This window comes from Anguilla rostrata, chromosome 18 (genome assembly GCF_018555375.3).
Source record: "Anguilla rostrata isolate EN2019 chromosome 18, ASM1855537v3, whole genome shotgun sequence".
Lineage (NCBI taxonomy): Eukaryota > Metazoa > Chordata > Actinopteri > Anguilliformes > Anguillidae > Anguilla > Anguilla rostrata.
Window position 1 is genome coordinate 2,658,104 of NC_057950.1, and position 23,111 is coordinate 2,681,214.

General features: G+C 42.5%; 1 protein-coding gene across 1 annotated transcript in view; it reads left to right on the forward strand.

Annotated features, from left to right (window-relative positions):
• LOC135244503 (AT-rich interactive domain-containing protein 5B-like) overlaps positions 1–23,111 on the forward strand; it is a 75,327-nt gene that overhangs the window by 20,220 nt on the left and 31,996 nt on the right. The window contains exon 4 of the mRNA XM_064316834.1: positions 8,577–8,807. Coding sequence (XP_064172904.1) covers positions 8,577–8,807 — 231 coding nt within the window. The remainder of the gene's footprint in view (positions 1–8,576; positions 8,808–23,111) is intronic.

The following is a 23,111-nucleotide window of genomic DNA, read 5'->3' on the forward strand; positions in this document are numbered from 1 at the left end:
ATCGGCCTGTCTGGTTCGATGCACTGCAACCAGTTAGGATAGACACAGTTGGCAGTTGTTTATTCAAAATTGCCCTCCAGATCTTTTGATAGGTTAAGTGCCATTATGATGACTTGCAAGCACAGTGAAATGAACACTGTCACTCTCAAACCAAGAGATGAGCTTGCCCCAAACAGTCCCCCCCCCCTCCCTTTTGGCTTTTTCGTGCGTGAGGGATATTACATAAAGCACCACATTGTGTCTTCAGTGATCTGTCACCGTTTGTTGTGGGTTTCCCTGAGCATATAGACTCTGAAAGTTTCGTTTGAAGTGACATGTAATTCCCTTGACCCGCCTCAACATCCTTTTCACTGAAGTTCCCCCCCCCCCCCCCTTCTCGTCCCATCGAAGGCTCGGCTGAAATGTGATTTCTCCGCTTCGTGAGAAATACACTTCGCTAAACAAGACATCCGTTTCTCGCATCGCTTAGGTTTTTAAGACTAAGAGCTCATTGATAACTCGTTTGAGCTCACATTCCAGCCAAATTGAATCACTAGCAACGTTATGAGTTTAAGCGCGTCAACCTGAGGAAGGAATGCTCAGAGACGTTTAAATTAAATTGCAGCCACACTTACACGTTTCTAAAAAACCGTAGCCATTCTCACAGGGCTAAAAAAAGGTCTTCAGATAAATCGATGTCTCCATAACCTTACTGATTACTGTGATGTATTTTATGGGTCCAGTTGTAAGCCACAAAAAAGCCGAGCTAAAAAATCATTTGGTTTCAGTTCAGAATGTCAGGAGTAATAGACAATATGTATTTTGCGGATTGAACTTGAACAGCTGTACTGTTCTGCTCTGCTCACCCGTACATTGGATTCAAACAATAGCGGTATCTTGACATTTTCAGGCTCATTTTTCATGGGGGGGTGGGGTGGGGGTGGGGGGTTGGGGTGGTTGGTAATATTTTTGGAGTACTCTTCCTTATGAACAGTGATCTATTGCTTATGGTTTTAACAGCAGACCTCTTTGTTAGGCAAATGAATAATTCGGCAAGAGGAGTTTAGTATAATTCTGTCATGCATTACAGAAGCTATTAACTGCAAACTTCGCAATCTGGCAATCAATAACGTGGACAGTTAAACCTGGACTGGCGCCAGACGCGTAAAACTCCGAGCAGTGATTTGGCTTGTTGCTAGGGAGCTACTCTGGAAGCAGGGCGCTCGGAAAACGGAATGTCTAATCTAATAAAATAACACCAGCCAACATTAATCATCAGCAAAGTGTTTTCCATTGCTGTTGGTTATATTGGGAAAATATGGTTTCAGGCAATTTGGATTTGCAAAAAAAAAAAAAACGAAGCAAAAAAAAAGAAAAGAAAAGAAAAAATAACCAAAAAATTTAAAATTCCTGAACAAAAGCTCTGTTAAATCCTGAAACAAACAAACCTGTGTTATCGTATCACAAAGGGAGGAACGGAGAGCATTGAGTCGCCTGTTTCTGTTTTCAAGTAAACTGGGAGTAAATTAAAGCCAAATTTAATTTTTTTTTCTGTGAAAAACACAATCACATGAGAGAGAGAGATTGATAGAGAGAGAGAGAGAGAGAGGCGCCCATCAAGGCTGTTTAGATAATTAAGAGCAGGAACAAACTTGCAGTTATTTTTCCCCTCTTCCAGGCAGATAGTTCTCAATAGAAGGTTTCCTGTGGCTTTCTGTAACCTTAGTGCAAATATGATATGCTTTGAATAGTTTTGGGGCCATGGCATGCTGAGAGATGGGGGGCAGCACTGTCCCCTAATGGGTCCTAATGAACAGAGCGAGCAGATCCAAGCTGAAGAACAACAGTCCCCTCTCTCCTCTTCACGGGCAGGCATGTGCCAGCAGCAGACAGTTCACAAGAGAAGACAGTGAAGTGGTGCGGGGCGCCTATTAGATTCATTTAAATATCAAAGGGACTTTTTTTCTTATTTATATCTGTTAGCAACACGACACTCCGTCTGAAGACCGTCCGTCTTTGGACTTCTCACATATTTTCTTGGCAGCTTCTGTTTTTGTTTTTTTTGTTTTGTTTTGTTTTTTTTGTTTTTTTTAAAACGAAGACAAACAGATTTAAAGAGGGTCCTCCCTGCTGCTAAACGTGCCTTTTGTTAAAGTCTGTGGATGCTGCAGGAGGGAGAGGGTGAATGGGAGCTGTGCTGTACATACGAAAGAGGTCTGGTTAAATGAAAACAGGGCATCCCTGAAACCAATACTAGCAGAAGAGCAAATGGAACCGTTCACTGAATACAAAGCAGCTCTCTGGTTTTTTTACTTTTTTTTTTTTTTTTGATTTTATATATTTTACATGTGTTTCAATGTCCCATTGTAGTGGAGCTGGCATCTATCAGTTTGACGGATGATATGCATCAAAGCTTGCAGACTCGTAGAATAGTGGTCCAGTGAATTCCTTGACACATTCAATAATCTGGCAACGTTGCCCGGGGGAGGGGGGTTTCCATATTCCACCTCGGTCAAGCGATACATCACATTAGAATAATGTTTTTGCTTTTTATGACATCTGACGCGAAAAAGCCTGAACCTGGAGCTTACGCAAGACCAGCCGCCCCCGGGAATCCAACAGCTGTCAGTGATCTAATCATAGCTCCGACATCAGTGCCACTTCTGACACGCTAGCATGTTTTAGGAAGGTTCTAGTCGACGTTTTGTAATTGTATATTTCTGTTATACCGGATCTAATATATGTTCCATAGATTTAAAAAAAAATTACATGAAATTGTGGTACACACTGAGCCACCTACAGTAATGTATAAATAAGCAGCTGATTATTTTCCTGGCTCAGTTCGTTAAAGAGGTGAAACAAAAAAGTGTCTGCTTTATTAGAAACATATATTTCATATGCAGTTTGAGGGTTATAGTGCATGGGGTTGCAGAACTTTGGTCCTGGACAGCCTGTGTTTGCGTGCTGGCTTTTTCGTACCAACCAATTATTCTGGCTTAACTCTCTAAACAACTGTCAGTTATTTTAATTAGGTCACGATTATCAAATGCTGGTGTGAGACATTGAGAGATTATCTGTTTACACAGAGCATTGTTATCTGTGTTTCCTTTCATCTGTCACCCTCTCACCGGCTTGTGCTTCAGTGTAATGCAGCAACTTCATTAGTTATAACAAGACGTGGCGAAATACTCGCTGTCCACTACCAGACTGAAAATACTGAACCTGAGGCAATCCCCCAATGGTGGGTGGGTGGGCAAATACTCAATGAAATGTAAATTATATAATAGCAGCTAGGACTGGGAAAGATGACAGAACTTCCTATTAATCTACCATGGATTGATATGTGTTGCAAGTAGGGCACCTACCATTAAATGTTGAGTTGTGGCAGACTTGTTTTGCCATATGGTATCCCAAAAGGAACATTGTAACATATGTCTTTATATCACTCATAATCCATTCCCCCCAGTTCTGAAAGCAAGAACTGGTTTTAAATATTAATATGTGGCCTTTCAATAAATAAATAGTTTTAATGTATTGCCACCCGTTTCAGAAGCAAAGAATAGGAGCATGCTCTTAAGGTTACACTTAAAGTCATACTATGCAGGACTTCTTTCCTTGCTTTGCTCCGGTGTTTACAATCGTCTCCTCCTTCGTTTTCAGCCATGCCTAGACCTCCAAGATGAGGAAGCTCACGCACCAAAAGAAAGAAACTGAATTTTGCTCTGGCTGACTATGTGGCTGGCTTTGTAACATCGTATTGCTAACTGTTTGGAATCACGTCACTTTCAGAAATATAGCAATAGCTGCATTTATATCAGCCAGGAAGTCACTAGTATGCCAAAATGCTCGCCTGACATAGCCGATAGCAAAAACTCCCACTACATTGTCATATGCAGCAAAGTTACGGGGTAGCTGGCATTGGCTTATTGGTGATGGAACGGACCTATGCTAGCCACTGCTAACACAGCACCTGGGAGCACTGCAGAATTCTGTAACAAAAGCATGCATATTCACAAACACATCAATTCGTTGCTGGTTTTATTTTATCGTGTTATTATTTTGTTTTTGCAAGCTAGCTGAAACAGCAGTCTCTCATAACGACATAATGAACAGGTGTGAATATGTACTGTAAAAGCAGGTCGTGTTAGTTGGATGATGGAAAATGGACCAGCAATACGAAAACCGGCAACTAAATATTTTTCAAGAGCCTTGGTGGCTATTTACAGTTGAGGATCAAGGTAAAACTTTATTTGACATACTATAGTCCTAATGGCATGGAAATGACAGGCACGGGGTGTCATGTCCATTCATAACTATGACATACCCATGGTGTGACACCACCTGGATTTTGTGTTATGCCGCAAGTGAGGTGACAACATAAAAATATCACTATGGCAACAGTGTCATCATGCTACATTCACTGTGGAAATGACTGTGTCAAATACGGAGCTGTGTCAGGGTCATGGATGAGAAGAGTCACGAGAATATTGTCATAGAGTTGAAATAAAACTTGATGGCTGGCTGGGAGAGACTAGAAATAGAGGAACTTGTCAAATAGGAGGAGCCTCTGCCTCGATATATCAAAGGTCAGATTTATTGTCGGGAAAATTTGAAGGCAAATGAAAAGCCTCGGTGGGTTTCCCCTGCGCCCTTGTGACTTGAAAATCGAGGGTTCTGAGGAACAGTAAGTACATGTCACATTAGGACAAGCCCAAAAACATACTGTTCCTTTTGGGACACAAAATGGTGTTTTACTGTGCAGATGTATAACACTCAAAGAAGTTAAACATAATATTAAAAAAAAAAAAAACACGGAGTAAGTGATTTTGTTTGAATTCCGGTGGGTGTCCTAGTAGTTTAATACCACTGTACTTATAACAACAAATAATATAAAATTAAGAGCAGTTATGAAAGGTGATGAGGTGAGTGGTGGCAAATTTATGTAAATTAATGAACCGAGCACAAAATTAATTTGTTTCGGGGCGCAGCGGAGTGTCTGGACTAATATCCTGTGATCAGATGAGACTTTGTTTTGCTAAATCAGGACCAGTGTCCTGGGCTCAAAGCTGGATTATGGATGCTGGTGTCATGTGACTGTGGAAACATGTCACAGTGCCCCTGTTGTGACCTGCTGTGTTGAGATGTTCAGTTGGGAACTGAGGAGTTACTCATTTATAGTGATGTACGATTTAGAATGCAGGGTTATGTTAAAACTGTTCGTACCAGATTTGGCTTAGGTAATGCTTGGACCTGCAGTTTTTATTGTGGAAAAATGAAATGAAGTACTGCATGTTCTAGTTCTTCTCGTATCATTTTGGGCTTTGGGTATTGTAATTGTTTCTATCTGTATTTGCGCTGATAAAAAGAATGTTCCCTTTTCTAATAGTCGATGTCCAAAAATATCTTTTGTTGGGAGCCAGAAAACAGCAGGTACTTGCTTTTAAGTGAATTTATTCCAAGCCTAAATCAGCACAAACAACACATTCCACTCAATCTGTTTCCAAGAATTGTTTCTTTAAGTTACTCCTTGTGTTTGCAGAGGATATTTCCCAGCAGACAGTTACTATGTTCTATATTTCATTTCCAAGCAATAAAATAACCTTAATTGTCGATGTATTGTGAGGAAAGTATTGGGCAAATGTTTTCACTGGGATCATTTCAGATTTCACCAGGGCTGTACAGAAAGTCGTTATGTAAATATTCCCACAGTTAGCCAGACGTTTTCCTGGAGTACTGGAGCTCGAAATCAGTTGAATATTGACAAAGTTGAGAGTCTCTACCAGCTCTCCCTGATCTGATAAGACGTGAAGCTTGGGTATGTTTTCGAGCTGATGTTGCAACCAATCAGTGCATACCTGGTTTCTTGACAAAGGGGGCCTTTCAAAAGTATTAATGGAAAATTACATAAATGTGTTTTTTTTCCCCTCTCTCTCTCTCTCTCTCTCTTTCTCTGCACTCAAATGACAGTGCAGGGCCAATTAAACTGCTTATGTAAAGATAAGGGTTCTTTTATTGAGAAAGAGGGTTTTTTTTTTTATTCACAAAAAACGAAGCTCGGAGAGTATTCTCTTCGCATTGCTGCCTGAAGCAAGTGTAATCAGCGCAACATAATGGGGACTGCCAGTCAGATTAGTAGGACCAGAGTGAATCATTAAGAAAGAAAAGTAATAAACCCACATACTCCCAAACAAACTGCGGTAACTGGTTATAGCCCACAGTCCTGCATGGAGAGGAGAGTGGATGTTCCATCGCATTGCTTGTCAGCGGAATATTGAACGCATCTGAAAGGTTTCCGGGCCTGTCGTTCTCCAGGCTGAGTCACGTGACAAGGAGAAGGGGGGGGGGGGGGGACCACAAAAAAAAAACCACAATGCTTCCGGGAATTTGAAATGAATGAGTACGTACCCTTGCCTATAAACAGAGCACTCTGCAGCACAACTGAATGGGATTTAATGGTTTAGCTCCTCTTCCTCTTCTCCGTGCTCTTTGGTGCACTGGGAGCATGGAGGACGGGTTTGTTCCCCAGCCCATCGTGCATTTGAGAGACCCCCCCCCCCAATCTCACTGACGAATATATGAACGTAAAAAATTGTCTTTATGTACTACTTGGGAAAATATTCCTTATTTTATTCGGTTTTTACTGAATGTATTGTAGTATCGTAGCCGGAGAAGCGCACTACATCCGCTATCTCAGGCCTTTGTTTAGCATCAGGAGTTCGACCAAGAGATCTGTAATGGGACTCTTACTGGGGGGGGGGGGGGGGGGTGGTGGCGTGGGTAATATTCTGTATTCAGCCCTACAAATAGGAAGGGCAGAAGTACAGGCATTGTGAACCTGATGGGCAGTAATTATAATAATAATAATCAAGTAGGGCTTCAGTGTATTGAGTTTTGATACAGTCGTCATACGCGGATTTATAATACATTTCTGCAGTCGAGTTGATGAGGATTCAAACATGGTGAGGCAATGTCAGAATTACATTGTAAGGGCTGACATTTCTACTGAAATCACAAGCACACTCAGTAACTGTGCAGAGATATGCCACAGGCATACTGTATGCTTTGCATACAGTGGCAGATATAGCAGGCATTGCATAACATGGTCAGGTAAATGTGCTGTACACCCACAACCAAAATACTAGTGAACACCCGCTATCGGTAAGAATGAATTCATTTGACAGAAGGACTGGGATTTAATTTAATATAACCCTAAGGACATAACAGACTGTCAAACCTTGGAAAGCAACAGTGTGTGATGCAACAGCTTGTTTGCCGGTGTCACACACACTCATCGCGTTAAATACCTGAATTTCATTAGATTAGGCGCCATTTTTTAATACTCTCTGGCACTCCTGGCTGTGTGAGTCACCTCTGTGTTTGTACAATAGGGGACTCTTAAGACAGATGCTCTTCCCGGCACCTGTGTGACAGGGTTAAGAGAGGTGAGTTAGCATGAGGAATTCGTTTTGTGGATACAGAACCCAGAATCCAGAATTGACGTTTGCTCGATTGTACAATAGGAGAACAACTTTCATCGATGCTAGATCATCACATTTAGGGATCTTATTGACCACACTTTTTCTTTAGAAAGGCAAATAAATCTTTCTCATTTTAAGGTGAAAATTACATATAAATAGAATTTACTGCAGCTGTAGTCATTTCAACACCGTTATTCCTTGTGTTGGTTTTCTCTGCTCGATCACCATTGCAAGCACAGCGTTGATGTGAGAAATGTCCATCAGACTGTGATGTCATCCGTTGGTGGGCAGTGGGAAACGCCCCCTTGCCTGGGCCACAGGGGTCAGCAGGTCCAATCAGCTCGCTCGTAGAGCTGGGGGTTTGTGATTTTAAACCTGCAGTGGTTACCTACCCCAGGTACGGCTTACTTCTCACTTATAGGCGGATTTTCACTCTCTTCACATTGGTGCAGAGAGTGAAGATGAAGATGCTGTCCTTTCTTTCTCTTTTCAAACGGATGCTGTCACTGAATTTTGATCGCATTTGTCCAAAAAAAAAAAAAAAAACAAGCTCAGGATCCACAACCACACATCACTTTCATTAGCAACGGCTGATTGAAGATGACTGATTTTAAATGGTCGCTGTCTGTCCCCTTTAAAAGTTATCTTTCTGTTCACCTGGCAACGAAGCATGACGGCGTTTTATGTTCAGCTGTGGCCCAGTAACTGTGATTACTTCCTGAAAGCCAGGCTAAAAAAGTCTACAGCTGTGCAATGTCAAAGACCAAAGCAAGCAGGACTTCAGAAGCAAAAAGCATGTTCCCTAGAACCTTGTTAGCTTGGAACTAGCGGCTAGCGGGCTAGCCTTGCAGAGCTGCATTCACGTTCACCCATATGACTAGTTTAAAGGTCTGCAGTGGTGGAGGTTTAGTATAATGGGTAAGGAGCTGGTCTTGTAACCAAAAGGTCACAGGTTTGATTCCCAGGTAGGTTACTGCCGTTGTACCATTGAGCCAAGGTACTTAACCCGCATCGCTTTAGTATATGTCCAGTGTGTGAGAGAGGGCGCGCCTGGGGTCGGACCCGTTAAAGTGACGAGGAAGATCATGTAAGGAAACCCCGCTGTTCTTCCTCCTCCAGGGGACGATGAGGAGGGGAAGCGGGCGCTGGTTCTGAGCTACCCGCAGTACTGCCGGTACCGGTCCGTCGTCGCCCGGCTGCGGGAGAGACCGTCCTCCCTGCTGATGGACCAGGTGGTCCTGGCGCTGGGCGGGATCGCCTCCCTCAGCGGCCGCACGCGGATCCTGTACTGCCGGGACACCTTCGAGCACCCCACGCTCATCCAGAACGAGAGCATCAGCGAAGAATTCGGTGAGTGCCTTTCGCCAACGCGTCCTCCCCAATGAACAGAGGAACATGTGACACAGCGAACGTTTCGCGTAAACGGGCGGCTTGGCTCTTCCGTTTGAATCCGGATTTTTCTCAGGAAACACTCTAAAAAAAAATCTAATGGAACCCATTTTTTTTTTTTTTGTTGAATGTACAATACAAAGTGAGTAGTATCATTTTAAAAAGCTGACTGATAAATGTGTGGTATCGTACATTCAGGCATATTCACACACTTGACTATAGTTGTGGTATAGTGTGGTATAGTGTGACTTCACCCTGTAAGAAGAAATCATGCACCCATTTTTGGATATAAGTTATATTATACAGGCTTGGGAACGTTTTTGGCAGCATTTATTAGGTAGTAAAGAAATGTTACTTGAAATCTGTGAAATGTACTGGTAGTAGTTAAGTAGTACCATTCCTGTAAAATATGGCAATTGGTTGCAATTAGTCTGCTTTTCCATAATCACTAAATCAATCAACCAGTCAATTAACCTTTTGTCCCTTTAGGAACTTTGTTTTTGGGATACAGAACCCAAAATCCAGAATTGATGTGTGCTCGATTATACAATAGCAGAACAACTTTCATTGATACTTGATCATCACATTTTGGGTTTTTTCTTTTGACTATGCTTTTTCTTTAGAAAGACAAATAAATCTTACTCATTTTAAGGCGATAATGACATCTAAAATGCATCTATGTTGCTTACAGGGATCTGTAGTATTGCTTCAATATTGACTTCATCGGTCAAGCAGGAAACGTTCGATGTAGCTGAATTTCCAGAGAGAGGAAGGCTCAGTTGTCCAGAGCAGGAGCTAAACTTTGAATGGCTCAGAACAAACCCAAATATGGTCTGCACTTTAATGGAGAAGGCATTTACGCTGCAGCTGTAGTAGCATTTCAACACGACAATTCCTTGCGTTGGTTTTCTCTGCTCGATCACCGATGGAAGGACGGTGTCGATGTGAGAAACGTCCCGTGCTATAAACGCTGTACTTCCGTAGCCGAAATAAAACAAATAACATGATTCTGTGAGATTTTACTGTCGTGCGTCGATTTATAGGAATGCAATTTTGCCTTAATTCTCCACAGACCACAGAAAGTATGTCAGCAAGGGATAATAGACCCAATGTAAAAAGTAGTCTTTATGTTAACATTTCAGAATAATTTTGTTTATTGAAGCCTGCTCGGATTGCATGATGCCGTGGTTCACACAGGGGTCGGCTAGAACGGTATGGATTGTGTTTTGGGAGAAAGATTTATGCGAGCACTTTTGAGATTGCGTTCCTTGAAGCGGTTTTTATTCTTTAAATGACTATCTTGGCTGAAATGTGCTTTTAAAACACGACTGTAGCTCAGAGCTTTCTTGAATCATGCTGCTTGATATCCATACAAATGGTGAAACAAGCCAAGAGATTTTTTTATGTTTTAAAAGAGGCAATCGGTAAGAAAGTTGGAACCTGAGAGAGAAGATAAGTGGGAAGCAATTTCATTCTTCTGGAAAATGCATTATAAATAGCAGTGTGCCGGCTGACATTTTAACAAAGGAGCCAAATGATTCCACAATACCTTTCAGTCAAACGGGGTTTTTGTTTTCTCGCTGATGTCAGGGTTATTGGCTATAGCGTTTTTACATCTTTGACCTCATGGCACCTTGTTAGGTTCTTCCTCTTCTTAGGAGAAACAGAAAATCCACTATCTGGCCCATGTTTTTTTGGGGGGGGGGGGTGGGCGGTGGGGGGGGGGATGAAGGCTAGGGGTGTTGTGCAGCAACTGGTTGAGGAGAACTGGAAGGGACGCCCCAACCAACCATTGCAGTTCACAGAACCAAGTGATACCCGCATCTATACTGCCTGGATACGTTACAGTCCAGGTCCGTGCGTTTTAAATGTGTGTCCCCCCATTAACACCAGCCAGGGGAAACAAACAGTGTGTGGATTTGGGTTCCTGCTCAGAAGGCCCAGCTGTGAGTGATGAGACGTGAAAACCTTGGACAGACATTAGGGTCTCATTCAGCAGTGCACTGTGGGTAATCACTCAGCTATTTGCTTTGAATCATTCTCTACTTTTGGCTTCGGGGTCTAGAGCAGAAAGGGCGTACTTTTATGGGCTTGATATTTTTACATCGGTGTGTATGAAATTATAAATACCAATGATGTCATGAAAAAACAACCTTGTATCTCTATTTCTGAGTTATGTATGAAAGGATCAAAGGATTGCATCATCAGATGGGTCCTGTCTGTGTTTCATGGCTCTGTGTCTGATAAAGTTTATTCAGAATGCCAGGCAACAGTCTTTTCAGTCTAACGTAATAACAAAATAACTTTTTCTCATTTCCTGAAGATGTGACTTTGGAGAGATAAAAGGTTTTTTTATTCTGCTGACAATCTGGTAGTCTAACCCTTTTATGCACCTTGGCTCGACTAATTCATTTAATTGGCTCATTAAACATTTGGGTGTGCGTTTACAAGCCCTACCTGCGCTGTGTCTAACCTTATATCCTCAATCCCATTTGCTGATGAAACCACTGCATACTCTTATCTCCCTCTTAAACCAAAGATGGAACAAGTAAAACCTGCAGGCTGTCTTGTAGGTTTATGTTCAGAGCACTGCTCTCGGTTTAGACCCTGATGGCCTGAACTTGTACATATGTGCTTCTGTCTTAGTCACAGTATCTGCTAAACACCTACATGTTACTGTATGTGCTTTAAGCTTGAAGTTTATATTTTTAAAAACCCAACGGCCTGGGTTTAAAATGGCACTTGCAGGGGTGAAAAGGTTTGTTTTTGGTTTTTTTTTAAAACATGGACGAGTGTGAAAATGCTGTTAGTGCTGAACTGTGTTTTTTTTAGACGCCTGTCTTGTAGCATTTTTATTCTTTTAACTCAGGTAAATTTGGGATGACTGATTCTGTTCCCGTTCATCGTGGGAGTAGCAGCTGCAGTAATAGCTCCTGACTTGCAGAAAACGCTGAGATGCATTGACTCATTAAAATGCAGATTCGGCCATTTTCAGCGTTTGTGTTTTCGTGTCCGTTGTCGCACCCGGGAGAACTCGAACGGCATGCAGATCTGTGAATAATACAGACGTGTTATTGGTCTTTACTGTGTCATATTATTCTTAAGGGAAACACCCTCCTCTGTATTTAATTACTGCTACAAACAAGTAAAAACAACCATATGCCATTATTAATGTGATAGAAATAGCATGGCTTAATATTAATATGTAAAGTGGCGGTGGGGCGGGGGGGGGGGGGGGGGGGGGGGAGTAGCAACTGCACCATAAGCAATGCAAACAGTAGTCACTGTAATATGTTATTTGATTAACTATTCTGGCAATCTTATAATTTGTGTTGTTACTGTAGTGCATCCACATTGTTATGTCCTAAAAGTACGCTGTTATTGTCCCTTTGTGTTGAGCTTCACTTATCATGGCTGGTTTCTTAATGCTTCATGGGGTAAACTCTCTTTGTGTTCTGCCCCGAACAGCCCTCTGTGGCTGATGTGTATTTATAGAATGAGTTTCGCATAATAATGAAGGGTATATGAATGATACCCTGTGAGGAAGGCGCTTCACACTCCCATTGATCAGACTGCCTCCGCAGAAGCTTTTAATTTCAGCCTTTACAAATCAAACTGTGCAAAAAAATAAAACACGACACACACTGTATATCATCTCTCTGTGACTCACATTATACGAGTCTGGAAAGTTTTACGTTCCGTATTATTTACGGAGTCATTTTCTTGTCGTGTTTATCAAAAGTGTTTTGAAGTAGGAATATGGAATTCCTTTTCCACTGAACCGAAGGATCGTTTTGGTTCGTTTACAAAACTTCTGTATAATTGCTGGGGGGGGGGGGGGGGGAATGATAGGAGGAATCCATGTAGACTTAATAGAAGAAAACGGATATTGTCTTGCCTCTCAGGAGACTTACTCAGGATAATATTTGCTCTTTCCAAGTAACATCAAAAATATGCAGAGCTTTTCAGAGAATGTCACTGAATGGAATATTAGACTCTGGGGAAAAGTGCAAAGTTAGCAAGCACGTCTTAAACAGGAAAAAAAAGTGCTTCATGGAACCTTTGAATCATTAGAAACTGCACAGAGGCATACCTGTTCACAGTGTAACACAACATCAAGAACAACTTGTTCCGCCTGCCAATAATCCAGGAAAGGTAAACAGATTTACCTTTTACCCAGTTCCTCCTGCCCAGCAAATGCAGCCCAGCACAGAGGCATGGGGTGTGAATTAACAGTCTGATTTAGCGTGTAGCTGTTTGCTCAATGATCTTTTCATGCTGTTTGCATTTACCGCTTCTGTTGGTCACACTGAATATTGAACTGGATTTTGGCATTGAAAATAGGGAAAGCTCTACCCCTGTGGTTTGCTTGTTTGTCTGTCTTTTGTGTACAGAACAGAGCCGATTACATTTGGAGAAGAGAAAAACAGGAATTTATAGTAGGGGGAATTTTATTTGGAGTCGTCATATTTCTGAATATGAATGATATAATGATTGAATGTACCAGAGCGTGGATTGTATGCACAGTTATGTAAACACCATAAAGAAATGCATCGCCTCCTCTGTGTTTGCTAAGACTTTAGAGCCACTGAGGAATGTGTAGACTGAGCATATGTATTATTCTAATATATAATATATATATAATTTGCATTATTCTAATATAGTACATCTGGTGTTGGATCCTGGCTTTATTCTGGCAGCTGATTGGCCAAAGCTGACTCAGTTTTACACACTATTTCCTGCATCCAGTGCTCCCTTATATGATCTTATATCCGGTTTGTATTAACTATAGGTCATGAATTTTTTAAACAACCCTACCGTATGCCTTATTCTCATGAATAAGAATGTAGAATCAAGGAGAAATTGATATGATTTTTTTTCTTCAGTGACAACAATTTCCATTTTTTTCTCCAAGGTAATAGACATTTTTCTTTTCTTTTTTTGATATATCTGAAAAACATTTTACTCCGGGTTTGGCATTTGCATAATTGACATGGTGAATTGCAGTATTCCCATATTGTTTTTAACGAGAACCAGGCAACCCATTCACATGCGCATTAATATGGCCTTCACAGACACAGGGTCAGAGAGCTGTGGGCACAGACACAGGGCCCAGTCTGCACAGGGTCAGAGAGCTGTGAGCACAGACACAGGGTCAGAGAGCTGTGAGCACAGACACAGGGTCAGAGAGCTGTGAGCACAGACACAGGGTCAGAGAGCTGTGGGCACAGACACAGGGTCAGAGAGCTGTGAGCACAGGCACAGGGTCAGGGAGCTGAGAGCACAGACACAGGGTCAGAGAGCTGTGGGCACAGGGTCAGAGAGCTGAGAGCACAGGGCCCAGTGTTCAGTGTTCGGTGATTAGTGCTGTGTTTGGAAACGGGAGCCTCGCAGGTGTAAAGGCTCCATGGGGTGGGCCTGAGGGGCAGGGTTTAAACAGGCACTCTGTCTGGCCTCATTAATCCCAAACGCCAGCCCTGAGGGACGGGCTGCCTTGTTCAGGCGCTGGCAGAGGCGTTTAGCAGCATTTGCGACATTGAGACCCTCTTTCCTGAGAGCCCAGTAAATCTTTTTTTTAAGGGACGCCGAGTGATTTCTGACTGGGAAGTAGGTGCTGGATCCTCTCTGAGATTAGTAATCAAAATGATATTGAGACGGGGTGGCATGGGGAATTCACCAAGCTGAATCACTCGGGGGAAGGGGCATTTCTTTTACCATTGATGTTGATGTGTACACACCACATGCAAAATTCAGGAGGACGTATTTTTGGTTTTTGTTACTGAGGCCAGAAAATGAAGCTGGATTGTGATTTAAAAAAAACATTTTATATACTTTTTTTTTCTGTGTGAAAAAGTTTGGAAAACTTTGTTCTTGTGATTTTGGAGGGCTGTGACCACATTTTTGCGAAAACGTTTACACCATGGAAAATGGATGAATGTGATCTCTTTGCAGTATACCTGGGGGCTTTAGTGGTTTGGGAGCGGTGAACACGCACAGCTGAAAAACATGTGCACGATCGTGTATTTCATCACAGCCCCGTCGCTACAGCGTTCCAGAATGTTGTAATAACGTTCCGCAGCAGCTGGGACGTAACCGTATACTCTGTTTGTGGAATTCTTCTGCTGCTGAAGAGGAGGGAAGAAGCGATGTAACATTTCCCAGCAACTGTTCGGCATCCATTACGTCAAATTCACGGGAGAATGGCCCGTTTTTCCCATAATGCCAGTGTGCGCCTTTGCAGGTCAATGCTCAGACGAGCTGTGAATTTATTTTCAAAAAACTTTATTGAGGTGCTGTGAAAATGGTGCACGGGAGAATTCCGTCAGCATAACCCTGACGATTGTCCAGCGGGCGTTTCTGTATGAAATAATAATGGCGTTCATTTTGCTTGCCCGGAATAAAACCATATTTTAACCCTGATTTTTTTTTGAAGTGGCTCTGTTATTTTTAGAGTCTATGATTTGGGCTAATGCCTTCCGGATCGTTCTCACAAGTCAGGAAGGGCCGCTCCTTGCTGTAAGTCCTTGGTCTTGAGATGGAAAGTCGATGCTCGGCTTTATTCTGACGAACAAGCAGCGTGTCGAGGCTCCGTTTTTTAAATGTTTTTTTTTCCCTTCTTTGTTTCCACAGTGGTTATTAACTTTGAAGATATACCCTCTGTATGAAGTGCATTGATTTGTAATTCTGCACTGAGGAAGAAAACGTTGAGCTTGATTTTTTTAGTGCCTCCAATCCTCAACAGGCGACTTAAGGGGGGGTATGAATTATTCATGGCCAAAAAAAAATAAAAAATGGAACCTACCTTTCAAAGCTCCTGTCTCGTTTTTATGCCACCGATAAAAATGACTGTTTTATGGACATAAAAAGTCACTTAAAGCGCGATGCAGTATTTAATTATTATTTCTGAATCTCTGAATCTCTGTAAGGTCGCACTCTGGCTGAGGTGCTCTGGTTGTTTGTTGCTTCTAAGCGGATTTGTTGGTGGGAGTGATTTATTACCAGACTGACATACGTCGCCCCCCCCCAAACATTTGATGAGTTTGAATATGTGGTTCTGAAGTAACACACACGTGCACACACACAAACACACACTCTCTCACACACTCACACACACACTTACGCACACACACAACCCTTCAAACACGCACACACACACACACACACACACTATACCAGTCAACGCACACACGCACACACACACACACACACACAGTTCAGGAGTGTGAGAGGAGTGGGGGCTGCTCCTGGTTCCAGCCCCCAAGGAGGTCTTTTTCCTGACACTCAACAATGCGACGGTCGCTGACGGACGGAGGTCGCGTTTTAAAGATGCTGTCGCTCGGGCCCTGACACACTCCACGTGAAAGAGCTCAAAATTGTAATTTAATCTGGCCATTTAGAGAAAAAAAAAGAAAAGTTAATCTCTTAGAGTGCTTGCCTCAAACCCCCCTCTGCTCAAACGGGCCCAAAACCTCTTCACTCGTTCCCCTTCATGAACAGTTGTCGTTTTGGACGGTGATTTGCTATGAAGATTTTTATCTCTCTTTTTTTCTTTCTTCCTTTTTTGTGTGTGTGGGGGGGGGGGGGGGGGGTATGGGGGTTGGTGTGCAGAGGCCACCAGACCTGTAGTTGAGTTCTGCTGTAACAGTTGTTGCTAATATCAAGTGAATGTTAAAGCCAGACTCGGCTGCTTTCGGGAGCAGAGCACAACGAGCTGTATATGCAAAGGCATGCTGTTTGTGGAACAGTCAGAACAAGCCTCTTTAAATTAATAAAACAAATTAAGAGATGGATCATGGAAAGTATTAAATTGTATGCGGTATTATTATTATTAGCTAGTGGATGACTTAAGTGCTCCAGTAATTATGCAATTTTTGATTATTACCCAGAAATGTTTCAATTTTACTGGCAGCCCATTAAAATGAGCACATTTTATTAATGTATGAGTTCATTTCTCCAGGTAGTCCTTGATTTACACAATGTGATTTCACCGTAATGGATAACATCTGGGTGGATTTCTGCTACAAGCTTGCTTCTTATGCGAGGCACATTGTATGAATTTAAAATAAAAAAGAAATCCAGCCCACTCTGTCTGTGAAATGAATGTGGAACATTTTTGAAGGCTGTGTGTTTTGATTCTGCCTGATTGCGTAATGTATTTCTTCAAATTCCCCCGGAGGGTTCTGAGCTTACTGCAGCCCTGCTCTTTTATCATCAATTTCATCCTTAAAAGGGGATTTTTTTTTCTGTCTAAACAATAGCCAATAAGCACAGCAGCCATAGCAAAGCTGCTTTGAGAGGGACTTAACATGTGAACTGCTCAGATGGGTATTTTTAGACCAGGAAACTGATTAATCTTTCTTTTTTCTTCCCCTGTTTCCTTCCATGGCTGTGTCATGCAGCATTTTTTTTTTTTTTTTTTGAGGAAGGGATGAGGCGAGGGGAAGGTAATGCATGTTTAAAAAATCACAGTGGGATTCTGGGATTTAAAGGAAGGTCAAAGTTATTAGTTTAGAGGTCAAAGTTCTATTAGCCCCGGTTCAAAGCTCCGAGCATTGACTCTGTGACTGTGATGCCCGTTAATGAGCAGTGGTGACACTTAACGGAGATCAGGAGGGTGTCACATGACCTGCCGCAAATTTCAGGAACAGAAGGGGAACAGCCTCACTCTTTGTCTCCGAGCTCAGCCAGAAAAAAATAAGTTAATAGTTTTCAAAGTCACCCCTGGAGTAATTGGTCTTTATGTGCCTTTCAAAAAGAATACAAATTATTTCTGTGAATGTTTGGAAATTTCATTGCATATTTGTTGCAAAGATTTTGCCATTTCTGCAAAACAAAACCAAAAGGACCAGACCCAGTAGTGCGACAAATTTACACAAAAGATCACAGAGAGTTTGTTGGGTTGGCCATCGATAAGGTATGAACACATTCATGCCCAAGTGTAATTTTGAGCAATGCAGGCTGTGTTGAAGAATTAGTGAATCATATTTTCAGTTTTCTTTTTTGTAAAACCCATTCTGGAATATCATTCTCTTAAGAATTCTCAGCTGCGTAGTTTATATTTTCACAGCAATTATCTGTCTGCTTGGCCTACTTTGGCACAGATTTGACGAGTGCTCTGTGTGAATGACAATTGCTGTGCAACTACGTATGGAACGATGAAAGTATTTTTTTTGTCCGTTTTACTGCATGGATGTCATATTTATCATACTAACATATGTAGAGGCCGTTGTTTTCATTATTGTGTCGGTTATGCGTGCGCATAGCATGCACCCATTCATGCGGAAATAACAGGCGGCCACGTACGCTGGAGACTTGTACGCGCACAGCTCTAATAGGCTAGCGCTTCAGTTAGTCCATTAGTTTCTGCGCTCTGCTCTCCTCTTTGTGCGCGGAAGAATACTCGGCCAAATCGCGCCTCATTTTGGGAAAATGAACGCCGACGCAAGCGCACTGTATCAACAAGGCAGTTTGAAAGGAATAATTACGACATGACGGAGCTTCATTTTGGCATTCATCGTGATGAGTCGTCACGGTCTTCTGTTCTGTTCTGTTCGAGCTGGCATGCCATAAATTCTCACTTTGGCATCCTGTTTGCGACTTGCAACCACAAAAAAACTTAAGTACCGAAAGATTACAAAACACTAATGAAAATATTGTTTGTTTTTTTTACTTCCCTTAGGCTTTTCGGTTGGTGAAATTCTTGAATAAAAATAATTTCAGCACACGCCCATGTAATTGTCAAAACGAAGCATGGAATTGCTTACATTTCACACACAAGTCTAAGACAGTAAGTCGTGGTGCTTCTGTGCTTGTTTAAGTCAAACGGCAGCATTGTCCCCCAGTGGTACTTCAGCTGTGTCGGTTTTACCGGACAGCGAGGGCATTTATTACCGCAGTTGTTACAAACCAGTGGAATAAATGCAAATTATTTTTCACTTGACACATGCAAATATTTGATGGGCGATCCCACGAAGGCCATCTTTCACGGTTTTGTCAGAGGAATTTTTACAGTTGTCTCAGCATTCAGGAGCATGATCAGACCTGAGTGATGTAATGTCAGAGTCATACATCACAATTACAAAAGACTGTTATTCCGTGCAGCGAGTTCACAACTCTCCGTGTAACCAGGGGGCCCTCGATCACGCTGAAATCCTAGCTAATGGCGTTAAACTTGATTCCCGGCGGTTTCCCCTTGTTTCTAAATGTTGTGTTGGTGGGATTTTGAGTACACTGGGGTGTGGGGGGTGTTAGATGTCATTGATTTAATAACAGAGCCAATGAACAGTACTCAATGAGACCTGCTTTTCCTCAAGTTAAACGCTTTTTTTTTTTTTTTTGGTTATGAATGAATTCATAAAGCTGACAATAAAGTCCTTTGAAGAGTTTAATTGCCTCTTCCTGGAAGTGCTTGTTTTCGCTTCGTTTAATCCAGTGAACGCAAAAACGTGTTCTCTCACGTGCACACGTTTCAGAAATAATGCCACGACTGCAAGTATTTGGAATAAGCGTGAATAAACAAAAGCTGCTGTGCCTATTTTGCTTTTAAGTAGCTTTGGTAGCCTATCCGAAAATGCACTTTAATTTTCATCCCTTGCTCTTTGGACTGATAAGCTCGAAAAACAATTGCGATGGGACCCATGGTTGAATTTTATTATTTGGAAATATGCAAATTTGCACAGCTAGTAGTGCATGTACAGAATTCGAACATTGTTTTAAGCTGCATGCAGAATTTGTTGGTGGTAGATAATGCTGGTATCGTGGAAGGCCGTTGGGAATCTGAAGTGGACCTGTGGGGTACCTGCATGGTTGGCTATGGTCAGGGGAGTTCTGACTGCTGGTTTGCTTTCAGTGGGTTGTGTATGTTGTGGTACTTGCAAGGGACTTTCTCAGGCATTGAAATTTCCCAGGGGAACGGGAACTGAGGTATGATTCATAAGGTCGTTTTGTTGCGTTCGCATTGGCGTTGCTGTCAACTGAGATGGATTCCTGTTCACGCGTGAACCAGACGGTTTCCCTTAGCGACAGCTGCCGCGAGGGCCTAGAGTCAAACGTAAAGCTCGGAGCGTCGTCCAGGTGATCACACTTTTCTGTGAACAGATTTCAGATAACATTGTGTATCCTAACAGATTTCTAAGCATGACGTTCAGCTGAATGTGCATTTAAATGGGTGTTTTTTTTTATAACCGTATGCATTAGCTGGAGGTGTATCTAGCCTACAGTATCATCCGCTCAAACGTGATGTCTGATATCGGAGGGTAAGCGGATGTTATCACTTCTCGGAATGACGGCGTGCTGTTATTTTAGTTTTTTATCTGTTTTGTTTAAACCGTTTGGATAACTGACGACGTGTGCAAATCGTTTAGTCCCTGTGTGTGTGTGTGTGTGTGCGTGCGTCCGTTCTTGTCAGTGTGTATATATCCACTTTACTCAATATTTGTACTTTTATGTACAAATTTATATTTTATGTATGTTTATTTATTTTATCTTTATGTGTTCAGTCTCACAGTGTCACTGTGTGCAAGTGTGCAGTTGGTTGTGTGTGTGTGTATGCTTTCATTGGTATGTGTGTAGGTCTCACCTCTCAGGGTGTGTATGTTCGTTCTTGTCAGTGTGTACATAACACACATAACTCTCCTGTCACTACATTGGTTTCTTCTCTTGTAGCGTGTATGTGTTCTCACTTGTCTGTACATGCATGTCCTCTTATGTCAGTGTGGGTGTGTATGTGTGTGAGTGTGTGTGTGTGTGTGTGTGTGTACATGTGTCAGTGTTATATAGTGTAATAGAGGAATAAATGATCCACTCGTTACAGTGAATTTTCAGCAGCTCACCAGGAGAAGGGAGTTGCATTTAGTTTCTTGTAAATGCATGTTCAAAAACAATGTCCAGTTTTCTGAGGGGGAGCAGTGGTACAAGGCCAGCAGACTGTACGGTGGTGATTAGCAGTGACTGGTGTCTCCTGCCTGCCCTGGGGCCTAATCTGGAGAATCGTAAATATTCAGCCAGTGTCTTCGTCCTGCTTTTTACCCAGCACATTATTTCAGCTCGCAGTACGTTCTAATGTTGACTAACTGCTGGATGTGAACAATACGTTTCGCCATTGGACGTTACAGTGCGTATGCATGCGCTGCCTGAGCCAATGAACACGTGTCTCCTTATCCAAAATAATTGTGGATTAAATCCATCGCGAAAGGAGGGCTTAGAATGTTGGACGGAGTCCCGCGAAAAGAAGGCTCCAGATGACAGAAGTGTGTCTCGCTGTGGGATCATACCAACCGCCACAAATCCAAATTTGGGGACCAGCAGGAAGTGCATTTATCAGCCGCAGTAACTCCAGCGGCAATGTTGCCCACGAAGGAATTAGCGTTATTTCAGAAAAAGTGATCGGGAGCGGGGGTGCCGGAGGGGTGGGGGAGAGGGGGGGGGGAGAAGCTGGGTCATTCTGGCATGTGGTGAAATCCATTCCCACCATCAGGACCGCGGGGAAGCACATTTCCTCTCTACTGCTCATTTCAGAGTGACTGAGATTAAAGGCAGAGGGTATTACCCCCCTCTCCATACCCCTATACCCCCACCATACCCCCATACCCCCCTCTCCATACCCCCCATACATACCCCCTATACCCCCCTCTCCATACTCCCCATACATACCCCCCTCTCCATACCCCTATACCCCCCTCTATACCCCATACCCCCTCTCCATACCCCCATACATACCCCCTATACCCCCCTCTCCATACCCCTATACCCCCCTCCATACCCCCCATACATACCCCCCCTCTCCATACCCCTATACCCCCCTCTATACCTCCATACCCCCCATACATACCCCCTATACCCCCCTCTCCATACCCCACCTCTCCATACCCCTATACCCCCTCTATACCTCCATACCCCCCATACATACCCCCTATACCCCCCTCTCCATACCCCCCATACATACCCCCTATACCCCCTCTCCATACCCCCCCTCTCCATACCCCTATACCCCCCTCTATACCCCCATACCCACCCCCCTTCCCAGAGTGTGACAGTTCTTTCATTGTACATGTTTTGTTTATAGAACAGTCCGTTTATTATATACCACAAAGTTCAGACCCCCCCCCCCCCCCCACTCCCCCAACCACCCGATTCTAATATGGCCTTTATCTTCAGAAACTGCTGACTGCATAGAGGACACGTGTCAGATTACAGTCATTTCATTTCAAGGGTTTTTTATTTATTTCTGCTTTTAAGCTTTGGGCTGTGAAGCGTGGGTGAGGAATGACATCTTATTAGAAATATTCTGAAAAGAATATGAAAAAAAACACTAAAAATATTACAAAAAATGAGCAATAAATTAATTATTAATAATAATAATAATAATAATAATAATAATAATAAAAAACTTTCAAGTAAACCATGAAGTGAAATGATGTTGGAGGATCCAAATTATCTTTCATATTTGCCCAGGGGTGGTCACTCCAAACGCTTGTTCCTAAACAAATTTTCTAAAAGTGAAGTGGAAGCGTGGAAGAGCCATATTGGGAGGCGCTCTAATCACTGTTGCATAAGGAGGACGGGCGTACCTGTGGGGGGGAGCAGGGGGCACATAGTTTAAATAGCTGTCTGCAGTACAATCTTGTCTTTTAACATGACTGTCCATTGGGTTAATGGCCCTCGTATCACAACGGCAGCATCACAGTCGCTAATGCTTTCTGTACGTGACGCCATTCTCCCCATAATGCAGTTCAGTGTGGAAAAAGTACATCCCTCCACGTTTATTCCCTTGTACGTTAGACATTTTAATATCTAATCTAAATGGAGATATATTGGTGTCAGCTGTACACTGCAGTTTGAATATCATGTGATACATGGCTGTGCTTCGCAGAGGAATTTTAAATATGAGATTATTTTGTAATTAAATGGTCAAAGCTGCTTGAATCCAGATGTGATGATGGAATAATTCTGTCCAGAAGTGAAGTGGTTAGTTAAATTCTCCTTTCTCATTGAGCCAGTGCAGAGAAATATAGCCAACATTATTTCCATCTATGTGAGGTCATTATTGCTTAAATGCAGAGCAGTACCTGTTACTCACACTAGAGGGCAACTAATTGCCAGAATGCAGGAGTTTGTAACCTCTAAGTGCATAATGCGATGTTGAACTCTCCACCATTAAAATTAGAATTGTATTTGCATGCTAGTATACAATCTGAGGAAAGAGTGTCTGTATCACTTGGTGTTTGTGCTTTTGTGTCTGGATGTTTGTGTGTGTGTGTGTGTCTG